The 25,019-nt window shown below is 58.0% G+C and overlaps 1 protein-coding gene across 6 annotated transcripts in view; it reads left to right on the plus strand.

The window, feature by feature from the left end:
• GAK (cyclin G associated kinase) overlaps positions 1-25,019 on the plus strand; it is a 50,792-nt gene that overhangs the window by 1,449 nt on the left and 24,324 nt on the right. For 4 of the 6 annotated variants that reach the window (XM_027103998.1, XM_027103996.1, XM_027103997.1 and 1 more), the window contains exons 2-11: positions 8,423-8,484; positions 9,200-9,259; positions 10,164-10,278; positions 13,208-13,350; positions 15,444-15,569; positions 16,622-16,711; positions 18,035-18,170; positions 18,401-18,513; positions 20,026-20,098; positions 21,678-21,801. In XM_027103998.1, the coding sequence (XP_026959799.1) occupies positions 8,423-8,484; positions 9,200-9,259; positions 10,164-10,278; positions 13,208-13,350; positions 15,444-15,569; positions 16,622-16,711; positions 18,035-18,170; positions 18,401-18,513; positions 20,026-20,098; positions 21,678-21,801 (1,042 nt within the window). Of the gene's footprint in view, positions 1-8,422; positions 8,485-9,147; positions 9,260-10,163; positions 10,279-13,207; positions 13,351-15,443; positions 15,570-16,621; positions 16,712-18,034; positions 18,171-18,400; positions 18,514-20,025; positions 20,099-21,677; positions 21,802-25,019 lie in introns of those variants that run through there. The other 2 variants (XM_027103999.1, XM_027104000.1) reach the window with 2 other exon arrangements.

The raw sequence follows: 25,019 nt of genomic DNA on the forward strand, positions 1-25,019 counted from the left end.
ACAGTGGGCGCAGCTGAGGTGGGAGGGTAAGGATGCACCCCTGCTGGGTGCAGTGGCAGGGCCAGGGGGAGGAGGGGTGGGATGGGAGGTGGGTCACGGAGAGAAGGAAACTCTTGCCTGTGGCTTAACACCCAGGATGAAGAACAAGGATAAGGGAGCAGCCACTGTGGCTGTGCAGAGCACCTGTTCCCTTTGCTCTCTGGGCATGTCAGGAGCTGAAAGTCACCACTGCGATTAGCAACTGTAGATTTCCTCCCCTTAACCTGAACTGGCAGCTCCAGCTTTCTGAACTGGAGTGGTAAGAAACCTGTATGAAGTCGTTCACATAAAACAGCAACCTTAGAACATAAGCTGCGGGAAATCAGGCTGCCTTGCATAAATATGGGGAAGGTCCCGAACCCAAAACCCTTGGGTACCTATGTTGACAATTCCAGAATTCTTCAGGTTTTAGAAAGATAGTGTGTATCCTGTATGTCCTGGGACACTGCTGCGGGAGTTGGGAAAGTGTCACATAATCAAGTGTGTTACTATATCTGTAATTAAATAAGTAAGCATCCTCACTGTGGGATAATTAAGTCTTCAAATAGCCTCACATCAGTTCATGTCAGGTGTTGCCCCAGGTGAGTTTATAATAGATCAGGTTTTGCTATCAAATGATTTAGGGAAAAAACATTGGTTTTCATAGCTTTTTGGAATTTGCACTTGTCTGAAATGGGTTATTGGGCAGAACGGTGGGTTGGGTGATCCAGATAGCTTTCTAACCTTTTCAAAATTTGTTCTAAATTTTCACTTTCTTAAAGCAAATGACTGGGAGTTCCCACAACGTCAGAGATGCCTAGTCCAAGTGGGCTTCAGGATACGTCCTGCGTGTCTTCTTGTTTCGGATTCTGCATGCTCATGCTTCCTTCTGCCAGAAAGGATAACGGGGATGGATCGCTACTGCTTGGGAGCATTTGGTCCCTCGGGCAGCCCAGCTCTGTAGGGCTGCTTTGCTCTGTGGACTCACTCCCGTGAGATGGGCTCGTCTCTGCCAGGGAGGGTTCCGAGGGGACGTTTCCTCTTCGGACACTGCAGAGCACAGATAGCCAGGATCTTTGCAGCAGGGGCTTAGGCTCGGTGGCCGGTTGTGGCCATTGGGACGAGGCGGCCCACGTCTTGTGCCTGAGTGATCGCCCTCTCAGCTGGCCCACCCGACCCTTCACTGGCCCATTGGCAGCTTTAAGGTCAGCCTTTAACCGTGGTGATAGCACCCAGCATAAAGCAGTAATAATCACCAGAGCAGTACTTATGGGGTCCTGGCTACTTGGGGGGCACAGTCCCTGGTGCTTCATGTGGAGTGTGATCATGGTGGTGCTGAGGTCGGGGCCGTCGGGAGCTTGCCAGTGCCCCCGGGGGGTGATGGTGGAGTCAGGCGGCAGCTCAGGGGAGGCTCTGGTCCCAGGAAAAGCCTGGGTCGTCTTAGGTGTGTCCCGGAGGGTTAAGTGTCCAGAGGAAATGAAGGTAAGAGAAGCTGCTGGAGTGGTGCCGCTGGAGGGCCAGGTGGGAGCCGAGCGCGGAGGCGGCCACTGGCTTTGCCCTGCCCGCTGGGCGCCTGTGGTGCCAGGCCTGCGGTACTTCTCCAGTGCGTGTCTGTCTGCTGGCGCGTGGGTGCCTGGAGCGGGACACTGGGGAGGTGGCCCTGAGGCCGGACACTTCGGGGTGTCTTCCGGGGAGGGTCCTGGGATGGGGACGTCTCCCTGCGGGGAGGTGCTCTCCTTCCTGCCTCTGCCAGGCCTGCTCGTCTCCAGAGACACCGCCTGCCGTCTGCGTGAGCAGGCGTCTCTGTAGGGTAGGTAGTGATCACGTGTGTGCAGTGGAGCTCCTGGAATTCTGCTCTGTAGGAGTGTCTGCTTCTTACCAGCAATGCTGAGGGAAAACGTGTTAAGATCACCCGGCCTGCTTCCCATGCTGCTGCCCCACCTGGCCTGGTGCTTGCTGTCCTGCCAGCAGTGCCCCGCCTCGCCTGCCCCTGTCTGTGACCCTGCGCTGTGGGAGGGACAGTCACCGGCCTCCTCGGAGGCCCTGCCGGACTCCAGCCTCCCCACATCCTCCTCATTGTAGTGGATAAAAGTGGTATCTGGTTCTGTTGGTCTGCGCTTCTCTGATGGGTGAGATTGAGCTTATTTCAGTGCCTGTTAGCCGTTCTGGCTCCCCTTCAGGAATTGCATGGCCACATGCTGTGCCTATTTTCTTTTATCAAAAATACTTTGAATTGCGTCCTTCACCCGGGGGGATGCAGACTGCAGGTGCTGTGACAGATGCACGCACCTGTGCAGCAGATGGCTGTGCAGAAAGTTGCCACCCCAGAAAGCCTCTGGGCCCCAGTCCCCCTCCCGGCCAGGCGCTTGCTGGCTCTGAGTCCCCTCTTCTGGGACAGCGTGTCTCTGGCGTCGCGCCCGGGTGCTCTCACCGGCGGCTTCATGGTTTTGAAGTTCGGTTCCCTTTTCTGCTGCAGTTTGCTGTCCCTCCCCTGCCATGGACCTTTGGGTGTTCCCATTTGGGGCTATTGTGAATAAAGTTGCCAACGACATTTTTTATGAAGTTTTTGTGTGTTTTCCTTTCTCTTGGGTAAAATGCCCAGGAGTGGAGTGCAGGCTTCTGGGTGGGATGTAGGGTTAGCTTCAGATGAAATGGCCAAACCCTCTCCACCGTGGCTGCACCAGCTTCTGCCCCACCAGCTCGTGAGCTCCTATCGTTGTGGTTATACCCGTTCTCGAGAGGGTGTAGTGGTCAAATCTGCATTTTCCCCGTGATACTGTCCAACACCTTTTCACCCGCTTATTAGCCAATCGTGTATCTTTTCTGTGTGTGAAATGTTTGTTAAAATCTTTTTTCCATTTTTTATTGGGCAGGAGTTGTGGGAGTTTCTTATTATTCTGGATCTGAGTCCTGTTTTTATATAATACACGCACACACGCACGCGCACGCACGCACGTGCACCCCCCCCATATATGGGGAAGAGGAGGTCAGCCATTTCCCGATTACAGAACATACACGGTAATGACTGTGTAGGGCACTGTCTTAGCAGTGCCCAACATGGCATTCCTTCATGCGTTTTATACGCTAGTGTTACTATTTTTACGTAGACTTTTAATTTTGAGGTCATCATAGACTTATGTGCAGTTGTAAGAAAAGGTACGGAGAGGTCTGCGTACACTGCCCGTTCCCGCTGTGGCAGCATCTGGAAAAACTGGAGTTGCCATCACAACCAGGATTGCATGTGTCCATCCCCACAAGGGTCCCTCGTGCCTTTCACAGCCAGATGCCCCTCCTGGACCCCTGGAAAGCACTAATCTGTCCTCCTCTGTAATTTGTCCTTTGAAGAATGCTGTATAAGCGAAATCACACATCGTGTAGCCTCTTGGAATTGGCTTTTTTCACTCCGCATGATTGTCTGGGGAGCCATCCAGGTTGTTGTGTCTGTAACTAGTTCCTTTTTATTTCTGCAGAGCACTCCGTGGTGTGGATGTACCGTAGTTTGCTCAGCCATTCACCCACTGAGGCACATCTGAGTGGTTCCAGGTTTTTTGGTTATTTGAAATACAGCTGCTATAAACATTCGTGTACAGGTTTTTGTGTGGCTGTGTTTTCATTTTTCTGGAATAAATGCCCAGGTGCTGGGTCACATGGCAGTTGCATGTTTTGTTTTTAGAAAACTACCAACCATTTTCCAGAGCGGCTGTGCTCTTTTCACATTCCCATCAGCAGTGGCTGAGTGTCTTAGTCTGCTCGGGCTGCTGTACAAACTGCAGGCAAGGTGGTGTGAACAACAAGTTCATTTTCATTATTTTGGAGGCTTGGAGTCTGAGACCAAGGTGCTGGCAGGGTCTCTGGTGAGGTCTTTTCCCTCGGCTGTTCTGGTGTCTCCTCTTCTTCTAAGGACTCTAGTCCTGTTGGGTCAGGGCTTTAACTTTATCTATCTCCCTAAATGCCCTCTCTCCAGATACAGTCGCATTGGGGGCGGTTAGAGCTTCAACACATGACTTCTGGGGGGACACAGCTGAGTCCATTACAAAGCGTGATGAGTTTCTCTGAGTCTTTGCCAGTATTTTGTGTTGTGTTTTCATTTGATCATTCAGCAGGTGTGTAGTGGTAGCTCATTGGGGCTTTAATTTGCGTTTCCCTAAAGGCTAAGGCCGTGCTTATTTCCACCTCCCACCCTCATAGGAGAAACGTCTCTGTGCCTTCTGCCTATTTTCGAATCGTCTTTCGTTGCTGAGTTTTGAGAGCTCGTTGTATGTTGTAGGTACGAGTCCACTGTCAGATGTGGTTTGCAAGTGTTTTCTCTCAGGCTGCAGCTTGTCTTCCAGCCTCTGAACAGGGTCTGTTGTGGATCTAAAGCTTTAACTTGCAGGAATCTATTCTATCACTTTTCCTTCCTGAATCCTGCTTTTGCTGTCAAGTCTGAGAACTCTTTGCCAAGCTCTGCGTCTCCAGGATTTCTCTCCTGTGCTGTCTCATGGTTTTGCATTTGTATGCTCTGAGTTGATTGTTGTGTAAGGTGTAAAGTTTAGATTGAAGTTCTTTGTTTTGCCTGGAGCTGTCCAATTGCTCCAGCACCATTTATTGAAAAAACAGTGCTTCTAACATGGAATTGCTTTTGCATCTTTGTCAGAAATCATTTGGGCATATTCGTGGGGTTCTATTTCTGGGGTTTTTCTCTTTTGTTCTGTTGCTCTGTCCCTCCACCAGTGCCACACGGTCTTGATTACTGTAGCTATACCACAAAATTTGAAATTGGGTTTTTTTTTAAATAGGAAAAATTTCAAAAATGCAGAAAAGTAGAAAGAATAACAACAGAACAGACACCTTTGTCCCTGCTCTCCAGAATGAATAAACGGTGGCTTTTTAAAAAGTCGTGTTTGGTTCCAGACTTTTTCTAAACAGTGACGCATCACAGATGTTGTTAAGGGTTCTGTTGACCCCCTACCCCTGGTTGCATTTCTCTGTTTCTCTTCAGAGGCAGCCGCCACCATGAATTTACGGCATGTGCTTCCTGCTCATCTCTTGTTTCCTCTGCATGTGCTGTGTTCACAGACAATGCATAGTCCTGCCTTTCGGGGTGTTAAATACAATACAAGTGACTGTGTTGTTGTTTATTTTAAAATTTTATTTATTTTATTTATTTATTTTTGGCTGCATTGGGTCTTCGTTGCTGTGCGTGGGCTTTCTCTAGTTGCAGTGAGCGGGGGCTACTCTGTTGCCGTGCGCGGGCTTCTCATTGTGTGGCTTCTCTTGTTGCGGAGCATGGGCTCTAGGTGCGCAGGCTTCAGTAGTTGTGGCACGCGGGCTCAGTAGTTGTGTCTCGTGGACTCTAGAGCACAGGCTCAGTAGTTGTGGCGCACGGGCTTAGTTGCTCCACAGCATGTGGGATTTTCGCCGGACCAGGGCTCGAACCCATGTCCCCTGCATTGGCAGGTGGATTCTTAACCACTGCGCCACCAGGGAAGCCCGTGACTGTGTTTTAATAGCTGAAGAGTTTGTTGTCGTGATCTCATTTGCTCGGCATACATTTCCGATTGCCCACTATATGTCAGACTCTGTCCTAAGTGCTGGTGACACGAACAAGCTGGATGACATTTCTGCCTACTGAGCTTGCAGCCTAGTGGGAGAGACAGTAAACAGGTATCCAAATGAATGTGTAGTAGAGCGTCAGGTATTGGACGGTGCTGGGAAGAAGGAAGGGCATCGGGGATAGGCCGTGGCTGGGACAGGACTGAGCCAGGAAGGTGATGCAGAGCAGAGCCGGAGTGGCGAGAGGGGAGCTGGGCCAGCGTCCGGGGCGAGGGCGCCCGTGCAGGGCTGTGGCGAGTGGAATGGCCCTGGGTAGCAGTGGGCTTGGTGTGCTGGAGGAAGCATGGCAGTGTGGGTGTGGCCGCAGCCGAGAGGACCAGTGCTGGGGCTGGGCAGAGGCCAGGAGGTGTTCCAGAGGACCTGTGGCCGTGCTGCGGTGGCCCTTCGGTCCTGGAGGTTTTGGTAGTGTCCTTAGGATTGTTTCCTTTACGGTCTTAGCATCTGCAAGCAAGACCAGCTTTAGTTCTTCCTTTCTGACCTTTCTGCTCTTTATTTTTCTAGCTTTCTTTCACTGATTAGGCTCTCCAGCAAAATGTTGTATTGCGCTCTGAGAGCAGCAGACATCCTTGTGTTGTTCTTGATCTTAGAAAGAAAACACTTTTTTGTGTGTGTGTGTGGTACGCGGGCCTCTCACTGTTGTGGCCTCTCCCATTGCGGAGCACAGGCTCTGGACGCGCAGGCTTAGCGGCCATGGCTCACGCGCCCAGCTGCTCCGCGGCATGTGGGATCTTCCCGGACCGGGGCACAAACCCGTGTCCCCTGCATCGGCAGGCGGACTCTCAACCACTGCGCCACCAGGGAAGCCCTCATCTATTTTTTTATATTGACTTACTATTTAATTTTATAACTGCTACGTTGAGATAAGAGTGACGTACAGTAACTCTGCATATATGTCAAAACACTTTAAATATGTCCCGTGTGTGTATATATATATATGTATATGTGCGTGTATGTATATGTCTGCATAGCTGTCATTGTCATCAAGGTGGTGAACAAACCCGTCACCTCCACAATTTTCCTCCTTCCCTCACAGTCCTCTCCTCCCATCCTCGACCTCCAGGCCGCCGCTGACCTGCTTTTTGTTACTGTAGAGTAGTCTGTATTTTCTAGGCTCTCCTATAAATGAAATTGTGTGTACATACACATGTACTCCTTTTTCCTGATTTTTGTTCTTCAGCATAATCGTTTTGAGAGTCATCCTGTTGCTGCATGTTAGCAATAGTTCCATCCTATTTGTTGGTGAGTCGTGTTCTGTGCAGGGATGATTGGTTTATCCATTCACTGTTGATAGACATGTGGGTTGTTTCCAGTTTGGGCAGTTACAAATGGGGCTGCTATGAACATTCGTGCACAAGTCCTTGTGTGGATGTGTGCTTTTATTTTTCCCGGGTAAATACTAGCAGTGTAATGACAGGGCTGTAGAGTTGGCATATGTTTAACTTTTAAAGAAATCTCCAAACTGTTTTCCAAAATGATGATACCATTCTGCATTCCCATGAGTGGTGTATAAGCGTGCAGTTGCTTCACACCTTAATCACTATTTGGTAGGTCGGTTTAAGAACTTTTAGATGTTCTGATAGGTGTATAGTAGTATCCTTGTTTACGTGTGCATTTCCCTGGTGGATAATGACACAACATTTTTCCATATGCTTACTTGCTAGCTATTTATCTTGGTTGAGTGTCTTTTCATATATTTTGCTCATTAAAATGTTGTTAAACTGAACTTTGGATTTTCTTTATATTTTCTGGATAGAGGTCCTTTGCCAGGTGTGTGATTTGCAAAGTCCAGTTAGGGGCTTGTCTTTCACCCTCTCAACAGTGTATTCCAGAAATCAGTGAAACCATTTTTAATGAAGTGCATTTATCATATTTTTCACTTATGGATCATACTCTTTTTTTATATCTAAGAAATCTTTGCCTAACTTAGGGTTTGTAGAAATAAAGTTGATCTTTCTGTATGTTGCTCTTGCATCCCACAACCTTTCTATACTTATTTATTACTGATAGTAGCTTTTGGGGTGTAGGTATAAGCTTGTCTACATAGACGATCATGTTGTCTGCAAAGAAAAACATTTTTACTTCTTTTCAATCTGGATGCCTTTTATTTCTTTTCTTGCCTGATTGCACTGGCCAGCACTTCCAGTGTGATACTGAATGGCAGTATCCCTGATCTTAGAGGAAAGCGTCTGGTCTTCCACTGCTGAGTGATGTTTGCTATGGGTCTTTCAGAGATGCCCTTCATCAGGTTGAGCAAGTTTCCTTCTGTTCCTAGTTTGCTGAGAGTTTTAAATTTCATAAGGAAATTTTCCATTGTAGGAAACTGGAAAAAAGTAAGCAAATCAAACTAAAAATAACTGAATTACATTGATTAAACCGACTCTGCTTAGTTGTGATGTATTATCCTTTTTTATATGTTGTTGAGTTTGATTTGTTAATATTTTATTTTATCTAGAATTAATGATTTGTTAAGACTTCTTTCATCCACATTCATGTGTGATACTAGTCTTTTATTTGTTTTCACAGGACTGGCCTCAGTTGTGTTGATTTTCCCGCATTGATCTCGCTCCTATGTTCATTCCCTTCCTTCCTGTGAAGCAGGGTATTTAGAAGGCAGTATTATATAAATCGGGGCCATCATTGTTGCAGAAAGCAAACTGCTAGCCACAAGTCCAGTTTGTGTTTTACTTAGTAAAGATATTTTTTTCCCATGCTTATTCAAACTTTATTTGAGACAGGGAAAGTTATTTTTAAAGCTTAATGTTAAATAAAATCACAGCACTGAACTGATGTCTATTTTTCTAATTTTCAGGAGGGTTTGCATTTGTGTATGAAGCTCAAGATCTGGGGAGTGGCAGAGAGTATGCGTTGAAGGTAATAAAGGGGGACAAACGCTTTTGTGGGTGTCGGTGTGTTTTAAAAGAAACAGGTGTCTAAGTGACAGTGTTTTCAGAGATTTATCCCTGTTCTTTAGTTTGTTTCTTTTTTGCAGTCTGTATCTATTTGTTTTACTTGTTTCTTCTGCTGGTGAAGCCTCAGCAGTTTTAGAGGACTGTAAAGCTGTGGTCTCCGACTTTGGGGCAGGGACTCAGCGAGCGGCCAGGGGAGGACAGTCAGAACTGCCAAAGCAAGGGTTCCACGAATACCGGGAGCTTGAAGGCCACTCGTGTAAAACAGCGTTCACAGTGTATCTATAAATAAGGGTCATGGGGGTGCGGTGGGAGGGGGCGTCCGGGCCACTTGGGGTGCTGGGCACGCGTGCTAGCTTGTCCTGAGGCTCGCAGAGGGCCTGTCTCGGGGGCGGCCGAGCTGGCGGTGTGCACTTGCACTCTGGCATCCAGAACTAGACCCACATCTCTCATTTTCCTCTAGTCTGTTTGGGGAAAAGCCTCCTACTTTTGGTTTTTCTTATGTCCTTGGATCATAAAGGCCCATTTCCAAGGGTCTGTAACCTCTGTCACGTTTCTCTGCGGGTCAGATGTTAAAGCACAGGCGGGGGAGCCCTTAGATGCGTGGTGTGTGTTCTCTTGGGTACAGAGCACTAAGATAAAGCCTCTACTCTTCCCTCGTACGTTATTTCCTGATACAGAGATTACTGTCCAACGAAGAGGAGAAGAACAGAGCCATCATTCAGGAAGTGTGTTTCATGGTATCCTTTTCCTGGTCACGTGGAGGCCTGCGTCCAGCTGTGGTTGAGCACGGCCGAGAGGCTGCTCAGTGACGCCCTCTCCGTGTTGGCTTCCCTGGACTTACCTGTAGCGCGTGTCTAGTAGGAAGGAGTTCTCTTCCTTGTTCTCCACTCTCAGGGTGATGATAAGAGATCTGTACCCTTGGGAGTGTCGTCATTCCTGCTGAGAGGTCTCCAGGCCAGGGGTGGGCAGCCCCCTGCCTCTGCCCTTCTGCCTGTCCTTCGTGACCTGGTGTGGCCCACAGTGCCCGGCCAGCAACTGTGCCCCCAGCCCCTCGCCAGGCCTGGTTCCCATGGGCCTCTGTGTCGCTTCTGATCAGCCCCCCGAGTCCCTCTCGCCCTGCCCAGAGCGCGCGGGCCCCCCCCGGGGCGTCCATGCATGGCGCGTCGGTCTGTGGGGCTGGCGCTGCTCTGCTCTCCACTCGCGCACGTGCTCTCCTGGAACTGGGGTCTTCCCTTTGCTGTCAGAATCTGTTCTCTTCCGTCTCAAAGCTCTGTCCACTGTGAGCCTGCCGGCCGCCTGGGCCCAGGGGTCCTCCCCTTGCTGGGTTCCCGGTAGCCTCGTTCACCTTCACAGCCTTGCGCGTGCCACGCCCTCCGCCTGCTGTCCTGGCCGGCCTGCGGTCAGGTGCGTGGCCAGCGTGGTGGGGGTCTTTGTCCCCACCTTCCCTCCCGCTCCCCCTCCTGCCTGCATCTTCCTGCAGTCCTGGCTGCCCCCTACCTGCTTGCTGTCCTCTTCTGGCTCTGACGCGGTGAGATTGCAGGCTAATTGCATTCACTGTTCTGACCTTAGTGTCTTAATGTTATGTATATATTGTTTTAAACGTGCAGACTTACGCATTCTCCTTTAACAAGACACCTGCAGAAAAAACTTTCAGGCCACGCAAATATTGTCCAGTTTTGTTCTGCAGCGTCGATAGGAAAAGAGGAGTCAGACACCGGGCAGGCCGAGTTCCTGCTGCTCATGGAACTCTGCCGAGGTGAGGTTCCAGTGGCTCGGGACCGCCCAGCAGTCGAGAGATGCTCCCGGGTCTTCTCTCCCGGAGACACGGTGGCTGTCCCGGAGAGAGCATGGCTCGCTGTCCGGCGGGAGCTCTTTGAGAGGCTGCATCCCCCCTCGTCCCTGCGCTGGGCGTGGGGGCAGAGATGGGTCTGAGAAAGGGGTGGAGGCGTGCTGTCAGGGCTCTCGGGCAGCAGGAAGCCGCCTCAGTCGGGAAGCGGTCAGGTGAGGCCGGGGAGGTGGGCTTGAGCGGCTGCGCCGTCCTGAGGCTGCGACCTCACCTGCGTCGAGGTGGTCACACTTGCACTTGCTGTGTTCTGAAAGGAGGACTCCTGTGTCCACTTAAGGCAACGGAGAGCCCATGCCTTCCAGAGAGTTCTAGGGGCTCAGCCTCTGTCTGTGGCGGAAGCAGGCCCCCCGCCTGGAGGGTCGGGCTCGGCTCGTCCCCGCACTGAGCACCTGCCCCGTGCTGGACCCGTGTGGGCAAAAGAGCGGGAGCGAGGTGGCCGGAGCCCGTCCTGGGGCTCGTGGATGGAAGGGGCAGGGCAGGACTCCTGAGGTCCGGCAGGCGTAGAGGACTGGCTGTGGGGCCCGGAGTTGGGGCAGGGGCCGCCAGACGTCCTGCTTGTCCATCGGTCGCAGGCAGCGCATGTGGGGCCGCCACGAGGCCAGGGGAGAGTGAGGGAGACTGCGGCAGGCGGCTACCCAGGAGGGAAGCAACCCCAGGGGTCACTGCCCCCAAGGAGTGTCCCAGGAGGAGGGGTGGGGGGCCGTGAGTGCAGGAGTCATGCTGCAAAGAAGAGCAGAGACGGGGTGTCGGGGCTGCTGGGGAGGGGGTGCTGTGGACTGCAGCCGGGAGCCAAGGTGCACAGGATCCCCGCCCCGAGCGAGCGGAGGAGGACGGGGGTCCCCATCCTGAGCAGATAAGGCAGAACCTGGAGCGCACAGCGCTTTCCGACGGGGTGGCGTGGGAGTGCCGGGCTCCGGCCAGGAGCGGCGTTGAGATGCAGCCACGTGCTGGCTCCTCGGTTCCCACAGCTGGTGAGTGCCGACCCGCCCAGCCCAGGTCTGGCGCCCGGTTCTCCCACTTAGCGGATGGTTGGCGTCGCTGGGTTCTACCTGCAAGAGGCCTCATGCTCACTGAAGACAGCGTCACGTGGGAGCTTGTGAAGCAGGGTCCTCTCCTGCGAGCCTGCCGCGCCCACGTGGTGCCCCCACGTTCACACGCGCCCTCTGGAAGGCTCCCAATGCGCGGGGGCGGTGGGGGCCGCGCGGGTCCCACAGGGCCCTCTCTGGGCCCTTGGTGTCCCCGGAGAGCCGAGGTTCATGTACAGCACTCCCCGCTTGTTGTTCAGTCGCTCGCTGCGCCTTGGCGTTGCTTTGATCTTGGGTTTGGAGGCCGTGGGCGCCTTTCATGAGTGCGGGCCTGCGGGTGGCGCCTGAGGCGGGGGCGGCCCCGACGCGGCGACCTCGGCGAGTGCGCCAGTCTTGGCGGTGCTGCCGGGACTACCCATCTGGGCCAGCGCGCGAGGCCCAGGTTGAGCACTAGGCATGGCGGTGGCAGCTCCCGGCGACGCAGGGTCTTTGGGAGTGGTGGGGGAGGGGCACGTGGGCACCAGTTCCACTGAAGGTTGGTCTGGTGGTGGCCACCCTGGATACATGCCCCCGGAGCCCCCATCCCTTCCTGGGACCCCAGCTTTGTCCTCCGCGTGCCCTCTCAGCCGCCGTGCCACCTACCAAATTATCTTTAGAAAGACCGCTCTTGATTCTCATGGGACGCCAGAGGCCAGTGAACCCTGACCTCGTGCATGCGCCGGCTCGTCCCCGCTGCCCCAGACAGCCTGGCGGTCACTCTGTCATCCCTGCTCTAGACCCCTCGCAACACCTCATGGGGCCTGTGCCCTATGTGCGTCTTGGGGGTTGACGGTCTGTTCCTGAGGGCCCCATCGGCCCTTGGGGCTCCATCTCTACTGTGGGCCCCCTGCCCCCGCTGAGGGTTAGGGTTAGGGCACAGCACAGACAGAGCCCAGCCCCAGTCCAGAGTCAGGGTGGGGAAGGGCTGTGCAGCTGTGCCGGGAGCTGCAGGAGGGTGTGGCAGGGGCTTGGGAGCTGGCGGGTTGGCAGGAGGCAGGGTCGCAGGGCGAGGGGCTGAGTGCCGGTTGACTGTGGGGCCTGTAGATGTGGTGGCGCCCTTGCAGCTGCATCGAGTGGACCGCAGGCCCTAGCGTGAGGAGCTGAGCTGTGGAGCGTGGCAGCCGAGGCAGCCTGAGGCCCGGACCAGGGAGGGAGCGGCCGTGGAGGCCAGCCCGGCAGAGACGGCACGTGGCACACAGTCGTGGAGGGAGCTGCCGCGGAGGGGACCGGCCGGCTTCACTGGTCTGGACTGCGGCCAGTTACAGCAGGACTGGGGCCTGGGCCTCAGAGACAGGAAGGCACAGCCTTGAGGTGGGCGTCCTGGGGCCTGGGATGGGGGCCCAGAGCCTCGCTCTCCAAGTCTGTGCTCTTCCCACGCCGCACTCCTTGTTGTCTGCGTGTTCAGTGTGGAGATTTCTCCTTAACGGCGGAGGACCGTTGTTACCTAAGGAAACACGGTGATTATCTCCTTAGAGACATTCGGAAAGACATACGCACTCGTGGTTGTTTTTCTTGTAGCTTGCTGCGTCATGATGGGCTCCCAGGGTAGGAGGACTCTGCTGGTGGCTGGGCAGGCGCTCCCATGCAGGGCTCTGTGACTCACTGTGGCCCTGGTGGAGGTCGCACACTCCTCTGCGGGGCTTGGTGACCGCCGGAGGGCGGGGTAGCCCCCCCCCCCCGCCCCCGGCCCGCGGTGGGCTTAGGAGGGCAGTGGGCCTGGGGCGGGCGTAGCCTTTACAGCTCTGTGGTGATGTGAATTTAATTGTCTCTTTTAGGGCAGCTGGTGGAATTTTTAAAGAAAATTGAATCTAAAGGTCCGCTCTCGTGCGATACCGTCCTGAAGATATTCTATCAGACGTGCAGGGCGGTGCAGCACATGCACAGACAAAAGCCGCCCATCATCCACAGAGACCTCAAGGTACCGCCTTCACGCTCGCGCTGCGGGACAGGAGCCCTCCGTCCAGATGAAGCCCTCTTGCTCTGCTGGGTGTCGTCGCCTGCGTGGGTGTGCTCATGGGCTCGGGGGCCCAGTGTGGCGCCAGGAGGAGGTGACCGCTGCCCTGGGCTGCGCGCGCCGCCACCCTTCCCTCACCCGCCTTGGGGCAGGAGCCCTGCTGCCTGGTGCGGGGGCAGGGGTGCTTCCCTGCCGGGGTGCTGGCACGCCCATCCCGATGCACACGGGGCCCGTGTGTGCGTGGAGCCGCCCTGTGGCATTTTGCCGCCTGGCCGGGGGCTTAGTGGCTTTGCCTTTCCCGATTAACGGTGCTGAATGCTTTTGCGACGTCCATAGTCATCAGTGCTCTTATTCCCCTCGCTCTCCGGTTAAGTGGCTGTTTTCTCGCTGTTTTTCTGTCGTCTGTTGGTTTTATTTATTTATTTACGTTTGGCTGCGGTGGGTCTTCGTTGTTGCTGTGCGCGGGCTTTCTCTAGTTACGGCGAGTGGGGCTACTCTTTGTTGCGGTGCGCGGGCTTCTCACTGCGGTGGCTTCTCTTGTTGTGGAGCGCGGGCTCTAGAGCGCAGGCTCAGTAGTTGTGGCGCACGGGCTTAGTTGCTCCGCGGCATGTGGGATCTTCCCGGACCAGGGCTCGAACCCGTGTCCCCTGCATCGGCAGCTGGATTCTTAACCACTGTGCCACCAGGGAAGTCCTGTTGGTTGGTTTTTGTACATTCTTACAACAGTCTTTTTTAAGTTACATGTGCTGCAAGTATTTTCTCCTGGTCCGTGGCCTGATTTTAGCAATAATCCAACATCCACAAAGCTAGTGCCCCGACTCTGACCATGGCTCAGGGTAGCAGCACACCAACCCCCTTCCCCACCTTCCCTGCCCCTCCTCAGTCCTACTTGCTAAAAAAACTGTAAAGCAGACCCCAGACGTGCCATTTCCCTCCCAGAAACTTCTGTACTACTTCCCTCATGTCCAATCTGTAGCCAGCCTTCCTGGTTTCCTTGCTGGTCTGGAAGAGTGCCGTCCTCAAGTGGGGGCGGGGCAGCTGTGTTTCTCCTCTGTCTCAGGAAAGTGAAAAACTAGAAGGCTGACACTAAAGAATCCGTGTCCGAGAGCTCAGCCTGGGTTGGGCTTCTCAGTGCCCGGGTCCGCGGCAGCCGGCCCCGCTGGGGGACTCCCTGCAAGTGCTCCCCGTGGATGGGAGTCCTCACGTGGTGCTCTGTGGAGGGGCAGGAAGGACACAGGGATGTACCAGACACGAGTGTCACACCCAGGGCTGCGTGTCACTCGCTGGGAGCAGTTGTGCACTTGCGTCCTCTTCAGTATGATTTACCTTTCGCTCTTTGGGGCGTTTGGGAGTGGAGTCCCACAGTCCATTTGCTCGGCGTCCAGACTTGGAGGCTGTCCATCTCGGGAGCCCACACCGAGTGGGGCCGGCAGACTGCAGACGTCCTGGCCACTGGGTCGAGCAGGTGTGGCTGGGTCAGTAAAGCTGCCCCTCACCTGGGTCACGGAATCCTGATCTTCTGACTTGTTTTGACCATTCGAAAAGTACAGCCCCGCTTAGCATGTGGGCTGGTGGTGGGACCTGGCTTATGGAGCCGTGGCTGGGTCTGTGCCTTCCCGTTAGGAGTGCAGTCTGGGTCCCTGTTGGTTTTGGATTTTAAAATCCATCGCATGTATTCGCAGTTTCTGAATAAGAGGTCTTTTGTGTATATTTTGTTAGATTTCTTCTTTAGTTATTGATGTGTTTGATTATTTTTAAATGGTATGTTCATTTTTTTTTCATCTTCTAAGGTTTTTAAGAGCTTTCATTGTACATCCTACGTTACTAGGTCAAGTTATCTTTGATTTGTGGTGGATTTGAACTTCCGTTTGTGTTTCTGGGCATCCCATTTTGAGGTATATGCACCGACTTTGGTCAGAAAGAAGTGTCCCCAGGCCCAGAAGGCCTCCTGGCCGCTCTGCCTTCAGAGCGTCTCCCCACCGGGCGCCACACCCCATGCGTGCCCACGGTCCAGCCTGCACCCCGAGTTCATAAAGACCGTCTTTGGAACTTCGCAGGTTGAAAATTTGCTGCTCAGTAACCAGGGGACCATTAAGCTGTGCGACTTCGGCAGTGCCACGACCATATCGCACTACCCGGACTACAGCTGGAGTGCCCAGCGCCGGGCCCTGGTGGAGGAGGAGGTGAGCGCGGGCCGGGGCGGGGGGCCCGGGAGGCCTGGGAGACACCCTCACTCACCGCACCCCACACCTGCTGTTTCTTCCTTGCCTTTTCTTGTTGCAGCGAAATGTGTAACATGAAATGTACCACCTTAGCCGCTTTTAAGCACGAGGTTCAGTGGCCTTCAGTGCTTTCACGTCTCCACGGCACCTCTGTCCTCTCCAGGACTTTTTCATTATCCCAAACGCAGCAATTTAAAAAATCACGTAAAAACCTACCTTCACAGGACATTGGGCAGCTCCCACGGGAGCCGCAGGGGAGACGGGTGGGCGTGCTCCGAACACGTGTGAGCAGGGGGCAGTGCTGGGCGGGCGCAGACACCCACGTTTGCGGCCGTGGCCAGGGGAGGGAGGGTGCCACCGTCGGCCCATGCACATAAGCAGCCCACGGAGGCTGCACAAGCAAAGAGAGCGATCTGAGATGGAGCCGGGTTCCGAAGAAGAGTGCTGGGTGGAGTCTCCGCCGGGCAGGTGTCTGTTCCTGGCTGCCCGCGCCCTGCTGTCCCTCGGGACCTGCGCTCCCAGTGGCGCGCCCACGTCTCGGGGCTGTAGATGCATTCCCTGCCCGGTGGTGGGCAGAATTGAGGGGGAGGAAAGCCTTGGCCGCGTGGGCTGGGGCCGGGCTGAGCCGCCTGGTGGGGCTCTGAGTCACGTTTCCCAGGGCGGATCCTCAGAGCTGCGCAGCCCTGCCCCCGCCCCACTCCCACACCTGGTGCCCCGAGCCCCCACCTGTTCGTTGTTGACGAGGACTCGTGGGCGCCGTTCTCTTCACGGGTCACGGTTCTGTGTGTCCATGGTTGCTGTGGCACTGAAATGCCCCAGACATGCTTCGTGCTGACCCCCGTGTTCCCTTGACCCCATCCTGTCAGGGCCCAGCCACAGAGCCGCTCGTGGGGCCGCCCTGGGCCAGGGCTCTCGACGGGCGCCGACTGCCGCGGCACAGGGACCACCGTGCAATGTAGCGGCTATCACTCACCTGCGACTTTTCCTCTGATACGTTTGTGTCCTTTATTTAGATCACCAGGAACACGACTCCCATGTACAGGACGCCGGAGATCGTGGACTTGTACTCGAACTTCCCGATTGGCGAGAAGCAGGACATCTGGGTAAGGCCGCTCGCCCGCAGTGCATGGGCAGCCCCGCCACAGCTGGCGCAAGGCCCTGGGGCGCAGGCTCCAGCCTGCTGGTCCCCTCAGCCTGCCTTCTCTTTTCCTCTTGGCTTGTTCTTCCGTTTTTTCAATGGCCCTTGTGATGCTGTTAGCGGAGATGTGCTGACGGGGGTATGGGGTCGGGGGGTGGGTAGCAGAGTGGGTGCAGGTGCTGCGCGGGCTTTGGGCCTGAGACAGGTCGCTCCTGCACCCTTGGACCTGAGCTCTCCTGGTCGGAGCCCCTTCACGGGGCCGGGGGTTCACGAAGCCACAGTTCACATGGTCAGAAAGAGGACCTCCAGATGGCCTTGCAGCTATATGCTGACCTGGTGGTGGCCAGAGCGATGGCCGGGCCCGATGCCTTGCAGGGGGCTTCAAAGTGAGGTCAGGCCACACTCTTGGGGTGACCCTTCACATCTCCTGGAACATGTCCCATCGATGGAGGGCAGTCCCTGTATGCGGTGAGCGTGGGGCCTGGCTGAGCAGGTATCTGCTGACGCCTTGGTTCAGAGTCAGGCACAGAGCTCGGGGAGCATGGCGCCGTGCACATGGCACTGCTCCTGCCCGTCTCAGGTGTCCTGCGGCCTCTCCGGTGTCCCTAAGAGCACGGACAGATGGCCCTGAACCCCCGCGTCTCGAGGCTCATGGTCTAGGCCCATCAGGCCCGAGTCCGGCCTCAGCCCCGCCGTGGATGTGAGTCCCTGTCCTAGGGGTAGGTGGAGACTCTTTGACACACATGAGCTGGTCAACCCCAGGTGGGCGCCCTCAGCCTGTCTCAGCCCAAGAACCACGTGCATGCACACTGCGGGAGTTGGAAGGCAGGTCGGGAGTTGGCGCTGGGGCTTGGCCTGGTCTGGGCCCAGAATGAGCTGCTCCCCCAACACACTGGTCGGGTTTGGTTCCCCATCATGTTCCCGTGGCTGGAGCTGTGGTGGAAACATGGCGGGGACACTGACGTTTGGCTTCAGTGCCGACCCCGTGGAGCCTCGACAGCCCCCAGATTCATCCCCGGCGCTCACGTCAGCCCAGAGAAGCATGGTGGGGGCACCCTCCTTGCAGTCGCCTGGCCACATGCCCCTCTGCACAGCCGGCCGGCCGGTAGATCCCCACACTGGGCTGTAGGAACTTTGCATCTTGGAAGGACCTTTTGATCACAGCGTGAAGGGTTGGAGTTTGTTGGCCGCTCTGACTGGGATGGTCTCTGTGCCTGGCAAGCGTGGACCGCGACCAGATGGGCGGGGGCGCAGGTGAGACTCGACAGGCCTTGCCCATCTCCTGCAGGCCCTGGGCTGCATCCTGTACCTGCTCTGCTTCGGGCAGCACCCGTTTGAGGACGGGGCGAAGCTCCGCATCGTCAACGGCAAGTACGCGATCCCTGCCGACGACACACGCTACTCCGTGTTCCACGGCCTCATCCGTAAGTCCCACCTGCCGACGTCCCCCGCACCCCTGTGAACACACGTCCTGAGTGGCTGCTCCGGTGATTTTGTTCCTCACGCTGTCATCCCTCGCTTGCTTTTAAAATCAGTACCGTAAGCAAAACGCAGGGCCTCCGGGGTCCCTAGCCCCTGCAGAGCAGGTGGTGCTTGCTCCCCAGGAGCCCGGCCTCGGCGCCCGCGGGACGAGCACACGCTGCCTCTGCCCTAGGTGCCACGCTCAGGGTCAACCCTGAGGAGCGGCTGTCCATCACGGAGCTGGTGAGCCAGCTCCAGGAGATCGCGGCCGCCCGCAACGTGAACCCCAAGTCGCCCATCACCGAGGTAGGCCTCCGCGTGCTGCTCGTGGTCCCACCGTCTCGACGTCGCCATAGAGCCCGGCTCCCCGGGCGCTCACGGCCCCCACGCAGGGGGGAGCCCCCAGGCAGCGGGGTCGCCTGAGGAGAAGTGTGCCGCCATGCGGGGTCTCCGGAGTTTGAAGCAGAGCCGGGGGCCGGGCAGGGGATGGGAGCGGACCCGGATGTCCAGTATGTGCGGTTCATAGAGGCTGGAAGCCGTCAGAGGTCAGCCTGGGCTGCCCAGTGGCCTTTACAGAAAATGTGTGCCCCTGGCAGTGGCAGAGGCTCGGGTGGCGCAGCGAGGGCCGTAATCCAGGGGCAGCCAGTCTGCGCATGTGCCGCTGGCCCTGCTCCGCGGCGTGGGCAGAGATGCCCATGGAACAGTGCAGGCCGCTGGGCAGTGGGGCTCGTGAGCACGTTGTGCTCTTAGCGCTTCTAGAACCCAGGGCCCGTGGGTCAGACGTTAAACCCCTTCTGTAGGGTTCTTCTGCCCGGGGCCTCGCGGGGAGAGAAGCCAGTCCCCCACGGGGCAGCACGGGCACACAGGCCCCGACAGACTCTGAAACCAGGAGAGCACCGCGTAGGAGACTGGGCTGAATCCACAAACGGGTGTGTGGGGAAGGACTCAGCAGAACCAGAGGCAGCAACGCGTCCTCCGACGAGCCTCGGGGCGCGTTCCCTGGAACTTTGGAGGAGGTGTGGCGGCCTGCAGTCGCTTTGGGAGAGGCTGTGTGCTGTCACGTAGCTGATGAAACCACAGAACTGGGGGTTTGTGAGGAAAAGACACGGTCGGTCTAGCAGACACACCTGCTTCACGCCAGCGTGTGTGTTACTTGTAAGGCTCCATGGAGCGTTCCCGTTAACGCTGGCCGCCTCCGGTGCACCACAGGGCACAGGATCCACACCACGTGTATCTCGTTGCTGAGCCTAACGTGGTAAAACGTTAACCCGATGAAAAGAACGTTTCTTAAAACCCCACGAGAAACCGCAAAGCGCCTTCTATGTAACTTACGAACAGAGCGGCCGCACAGCTACACGTGCCTAAAGGGGGACGAGTGTGAGGCCGGCACTCGAATGTGGCTCAGCCCAGCACCGACGCCCCAGGGTCGGCCGAGCCCGCCACCAGGGGCGCCACAAGTCTCCGCAAAGTGTTTGGTGTCATTGCGGCAGGCGGCGCCGGCCCCGGGCTTGGCCCGTGGGAGATGGTGCCTCGCCGTGCAGCCTGCGGCCCCGCTGCTTGGCGGCGCCCCACCCAGCTCCTGTGTCGACAGCAGAGCCTGTGGCCTTGGCGGCTGGGGGCGTTCACGGCTGCCGCCTCTGTTAAGGCGATGGAGCCGTGCGCCCGGGCGACCCCGAGGATCAGCCCTGGGGTTGAGACTCTGGGAGGTTCCTTCGTGGCTTTTGTAGTAAATAGGTGGAGGAGGGTGGACTTGGGGGGCGATGTGCCCCAAACGCGGGCGCCATGCGCTGTGCCTGACCTGCGTTGGGATCCTTACAGCTCCTGGAGCAGAACGGAGGCTACGGGCACGCGGCCCCTCCTGGGGGCTCCACAGGCAGCGGCTGCGGTGGAGGTGAGTACTCCTCGCGTCTGCCGCGCGCTGGGCGCCCGGTCTTGCTCTTGCGGGCTTGGGGCCCGGCAGCGAGAGGCAGACTGCACGTCTGGGGTCCCCAGGACCAGTCTCAGGTTCACGGCTCCCTAGCGCCCCAAGAACTCAGCGGGGCTTCCACTCGGGCTGCAGTTTAGCACAAGGAAGGAGGACAGAGACCGAGGGCTGGCTGTCCCCTCCCTGTGCTGTCAGGGCAGCCCGGGTCCTCCGAGCCCCGGCCCCTGGCCCACAGAGCTGTGGGGTGACTGCCTGTGTGGCCGCCTCGGCCTCTGGCCCCTCAGGGACCCAGCTGCCCCCACAAGTCACTGGTGAGCACAGCCCCTGCCCAGGTGGATGGGGGTGCGCCTTCCACGGCCAGCCCACAGCGACCATGAGGGTGGGCACATCGGGAACGGGTATGTGAGGAAATAGAGCAGCCGTGCGGGGGGCCTGGGGCCGGGGGCCAGAGGGTCCGAGTCCGCGGGTTGAGAAGAGGGGCTCAGATGGGGAGACAGTTCTGGCAGCAGGAGAAGTGGGGCTGGTGTGCTTTTCTCACGACTCGGGCGTGTTTGCTGAGAGGTTTGCGCTCCGATCGTCCGGCGTGCTGGGCGGGTCTGGGCGCCCAGTGCTGATGCAACACGGTGTGTACCGGGAGGTGGGCTGCAGCCAGGGCTCAGCACCCCGGCCCGGGAAGCTTCCAGGAGTCCTGCCAGGACCTGCCTCCGCCCTGTGCCCCCGGGGCCACTGCCCACCTCACAGTTGGGGCACGGAGCCCACCTCCCAGGTCCTCCCGCAGCTCTCGGCCCCGGGGGTCCCTCGGCAGCTGGCCAGCCCGTGTCCTGGCCCCTTGCCCACCAGTGCTGTGGGGCCACCTCGAGGCCAGCCCGTGTCCTGGCCCCTTGCCCACCAGTGCTGTGGGGCCACCTCGGGGTGCCGAGATGAGACCACACCGCACGCGCGCAGGGCGCCCGGCGAAGGCGTCACTCAGGCAGGGCCTGGGCGGCGGAGAGGCCGCAGACCGCCCCCGCTGTCTGTGCCTCCACAGCCACTGCTGCAGCCCGCACCCCAGGGCCCTGGGATCTCGGGGCCTTCGTGGGCCACCACTCCGGTGTCATCAGGGCGGCGGCCAGGAGGCCGCTCCCCCGCAGACCCACTGAGCTGTGGCTCCCGTGGCCTTTCTGTGCCCGGCTGGGGCCACCTGCACGGCCCTGCTCCCGCGCTCTCACCTGCGCCGTGCGTCTGCGGCCTCTGTGTGTGCCGGCGTGTCCGTACCTCGGGGACAGGCCGGTGGCCCTGGCTGGGCCCTGGCACGTGTCTGTCAGTGACGAGGTCCCTGATGGTGTCCAGCGAGCGCTCAGAGTGGGGTGAACGTCCTGGAGCCGGGGACGCCCACGTGCGCCCAGAGGCTCCGGCCCGCTGATGGTGTCCAGGTCCTGCCCTCGCGAGCGGGCCCGGGGTGCCTGGTTGCGGAGCGCTGGTGGCTGGGTCGGGGACGCGTGGCCGCTGCAGGGGCTGGTGGCTCTGGCGGGCCCTGCCACATCCTAAGGCTTGTCTCTGTTTGCAGGCCTGGTGGTCGCCGAGTACGACCAGCCCTATGGCGGGTTCCTGGACATCCTGCGGGGCGGCACCGAGCGCCTCTTCACCAACATCAAGGACACCTCCTCCAAGGTCATCCAGTCCGTTGCCAAGTGAGTCGAGGGCGCACAGGCTCGTGGGTTCTCCGCAGTGAGCTTTCGGAACCCTGGGTGCGGCCCTGCCTGCACGCCTGGCTGAACCCCAGGTGGGGCCGTGGGTGAGCGGCCCGTGCTCAGCGCCAGCCTGGCCCCCCTGCGTGGGCTCAGCCATCGGTCCCTGGCTGCGCTTCTGCCCCCTCAGTGGAGGGAGCACGGTGGGAAAGCAGACGCGCTGGCTCCGGGCCACATCCCCCCCCCCCCCGAGGGGGGCCCTGTCCACGGAGACCGTGGCCACAGTACACGACCTGTTCGTGCTGTCCTCTGAGCGGTCTCGGCTTTGACCAGGGAGTTTCTGGGAGCGTTGGGGGTTACCTCTGGCATGTCACCTGCCTCGTCCAGCGGCAGGGGCAGTGTGTTCGTCGTGTCTTTGAGCCCCGTGTGGGCCTTGGCCTCATTTTTTTTGTGCCGTGATCATTGTTTTGTGTCCACAACTGTTGGCGACACAGGCAACAGCCCACGTGTTTGTGCACTAGTGTGCCCACGTGTGAGCATGTGTGTGCATGGGAGCACATGTGTGTTGTGTGTGAGAGCTAGCGTGTGCGTGCACACGTGTGTGTTCTGCTGTTGGTGGGCTCCGGGGCCCCCGTGTGCTTTGCCTCTGATGTGACCTTACGTGACGAGAAGAAACTCAATTCCCACTGAGCGCAGGGGTCCGGCAGTGCAGGGTGCCTGCTCGCACCTGTGTCTGTGGCCCTTTGCAACATCCCGGGCTGCACCTCGTAGCTGGTGGAAGGGTCAGATGTACAACTGTGCATTTATGGTGCCCGGCTCTCCGGAGTCCTGTCCACGGAGACGGAAGCAGTCATGTGGGCCGAGGCTCTGGGTGCAAAGGCCAGAGGGTCCCGGACGGGGCGTGGATGGGCGGAGGTGACTGCTCGGCGCTTACCTATCACCTGCCCGTGGTGTTCCTGCAGCTGCGCTCCCAGGGCGGGGTGATCTCATGTGACGGCGCTGAGCAGGCAGCTCTGTGTGCATGTGGCCGCACCCCGGCCCGCGGCCGTCCCCATACTTTCTGCTGACTGGGGAGACGTCAGGGCAGCGGGTCCCACGGCCCCACTCGTGTCCCCCCATCTTCCTCCCAGCGGGGTTCATCATGGGGTCTCGGGGCTGACCCGGGCTGGAATGGCAGACCCAGCAACAACGAACGGGATGTGAGAGAAGCCACTCGGCCTCGCCCAAGGAAAGAAACCAAGTTCCCACACAGCTGAGACGCCATCTCCCCCACCCTCCCCACCCCCCCAGGTCTCTAATGGGCCCAGCGTCCCTGGCCTCGGGGGAGGCTGCCCCAGCCTCTGCACCCGGGAACCATGATGACGGGCACCTGGGGTTTGGGGGGGCGCACGCTGGGCATCACGTACCTGCTCGTGTTCAGAAAAGCAGAGTTTCGGGTGAATGGTTGGGCCTGAGAGGTGCCTGTGAGGGTGGGGGTGACGGGACCCCGGATTTAGCTGCCTTCACGCCCGACTCGACTCACAGCCGTGTTCGTGAGCCTGACGGGCCTCAGGCTGATGGTACAGCCAGGCCACGCGGTGGCCACACGCACCCGAGGGCAGGTCCTCGTAGGAGTAGGGGCGGGGCTTTCCTAGAGTAAGAGGAAAGGTGCGTGCGTCGGGTCCCAAGACCACCCCCAGGGTCCCGAATCTCCGGAGGACACGTGAGACCCGCTGGCGAGCGGTCCTCGTAGCTGCGAGTTGTTTCAGAGAAAGGACACAGCTCAGCTCCCCGTGGAGTCATGGACAGACAGATGGACACACTGAATTCCCAGCCGAGCTGCGAGGCCGGGCCCCAGAGACGGGCCCGTGGGGCTGCCCATGGGGCACTTGAGCCCTCGGCTCCCCAGGCTGCAGGTCTCCGCATGGACCCCGTTTTCTCCAGGCATTTGGGGCGTATGGCCACTCCTGTCAGTCGTGAGAACGGGCAGCGCCCTCCTGCTCTTGCCAGACGCCTGCCGGGGCTAGCCTTGCCTACAGCCCCTCTGAGGACCAGGGTCAGCCTGGGTACTGCCTTTCGCCCAGGACGCCTGCTGGAAGTGAAAGAAGAGGCCCTGTGTTTGTGAAGTTGGTTTAGAAATACCAGTGTGAGCTCATTCGTTTTGGGACTCCCCCATGAGAAGGCCCAGGAACGGTGACAGCCCCGGCCCAGGACTGTGACCTGTAACTGCCCTTCCGACAGAAGGGACCCCGGGTCTTCCCTGAAGGCAGGGAGGCCACCCCACACTGCCATCCCCGTCACGGGGAAGGACCCAGACACGGGGTCCTGCTCTCAAAGGCTGCTGGCTGGAGCGGGGGAGCATCCCAGCAGCGACAGGCTTGCACACGTGCAGCGAACGCTTCCTGTTCTTTGTTCCCCACATCCACAAACGAGCAGAAGATCCACACGGAAGCGGCCTTCCCCCTGCAGGGTCAGAGGCGCAGCGGCCACGGTGCTTGAGCTCCCTGAGGGGGTCCTCCAGGCGGAGCCCCGTGTGCTGGGCTTCAGGCCTGCCGCAGGAAGGTCCAGATGGGGCCTGGTGATGGAGACCCTTCAGGGCCACTGCCAGCCCCTCGGCCGCAGGCAGGACCTTCATCTCAGGGTATGTGGGCCCAGGAGTCCCAGGGCCTATCCGGAGGAGGACCGTCCCTGCGTGTGCAGCCTGTCCCACGTGGCCTCCAAGAGGCGTGGCTGGCTTGTGGGCCTGACCCTGAGCCCTCACCTGTCTGTGGTCTCATTTGTTTCTCACCAGTTTTAGGTCAGACCCTACACGTCCACATGTCCTAGAGCCCCCGTGCCAGGTCTTCACAGACGCCCCCACCAGGCTCCCCGGGTTCCCAGCCTGGCGGTGTCTGCACTCTCAGTGTTGACCTGCCCCACCCCCCCCCACTGCCACGGGTGCTCCGGCCCCTCCTCAGGGACAGCGGGGTGGGTGGCCAGGCCCCGCCAGCTTCCCCAGCACTAGGTATCCCACGTGGAGCCTGTGGCCTGTGGGCCTGGGGACGCGAACCTCTGGCCGCGGGTCCCTGTGAACTGCTGCTCTTATCCTCCTCTCTTTTTCCTGTTGGGTGTTTGTTTTTCTTACTGATTTTACGTTACATTCTATAGACTAGCTTTTTCCTACAGGGTAAACACAGCAAATGCCTTCTTGTCTGTTGCTCGTTTTAATTAAAACACGAGTTTTTCACAGTTCCCTTTCCGTC

Source organism: Aethalodelphis obliquidens, unplaced genomic scaffold (genome assembly GCF_003676395.1).
Source record: "Aethalodelphis obliquidens isolate GAN/ISIS:26980383/991018 unplaced genomic scaffold, ASM367639v1 scaffold6, whole genome shotgun sequence".
Lineage (NCBI taxonomy): Eukaryota > Metazoa > Chordata > Mammalia > Artiodactyla > Delphinidae > Aethalodelphis > Aethalodelphis obliquidens.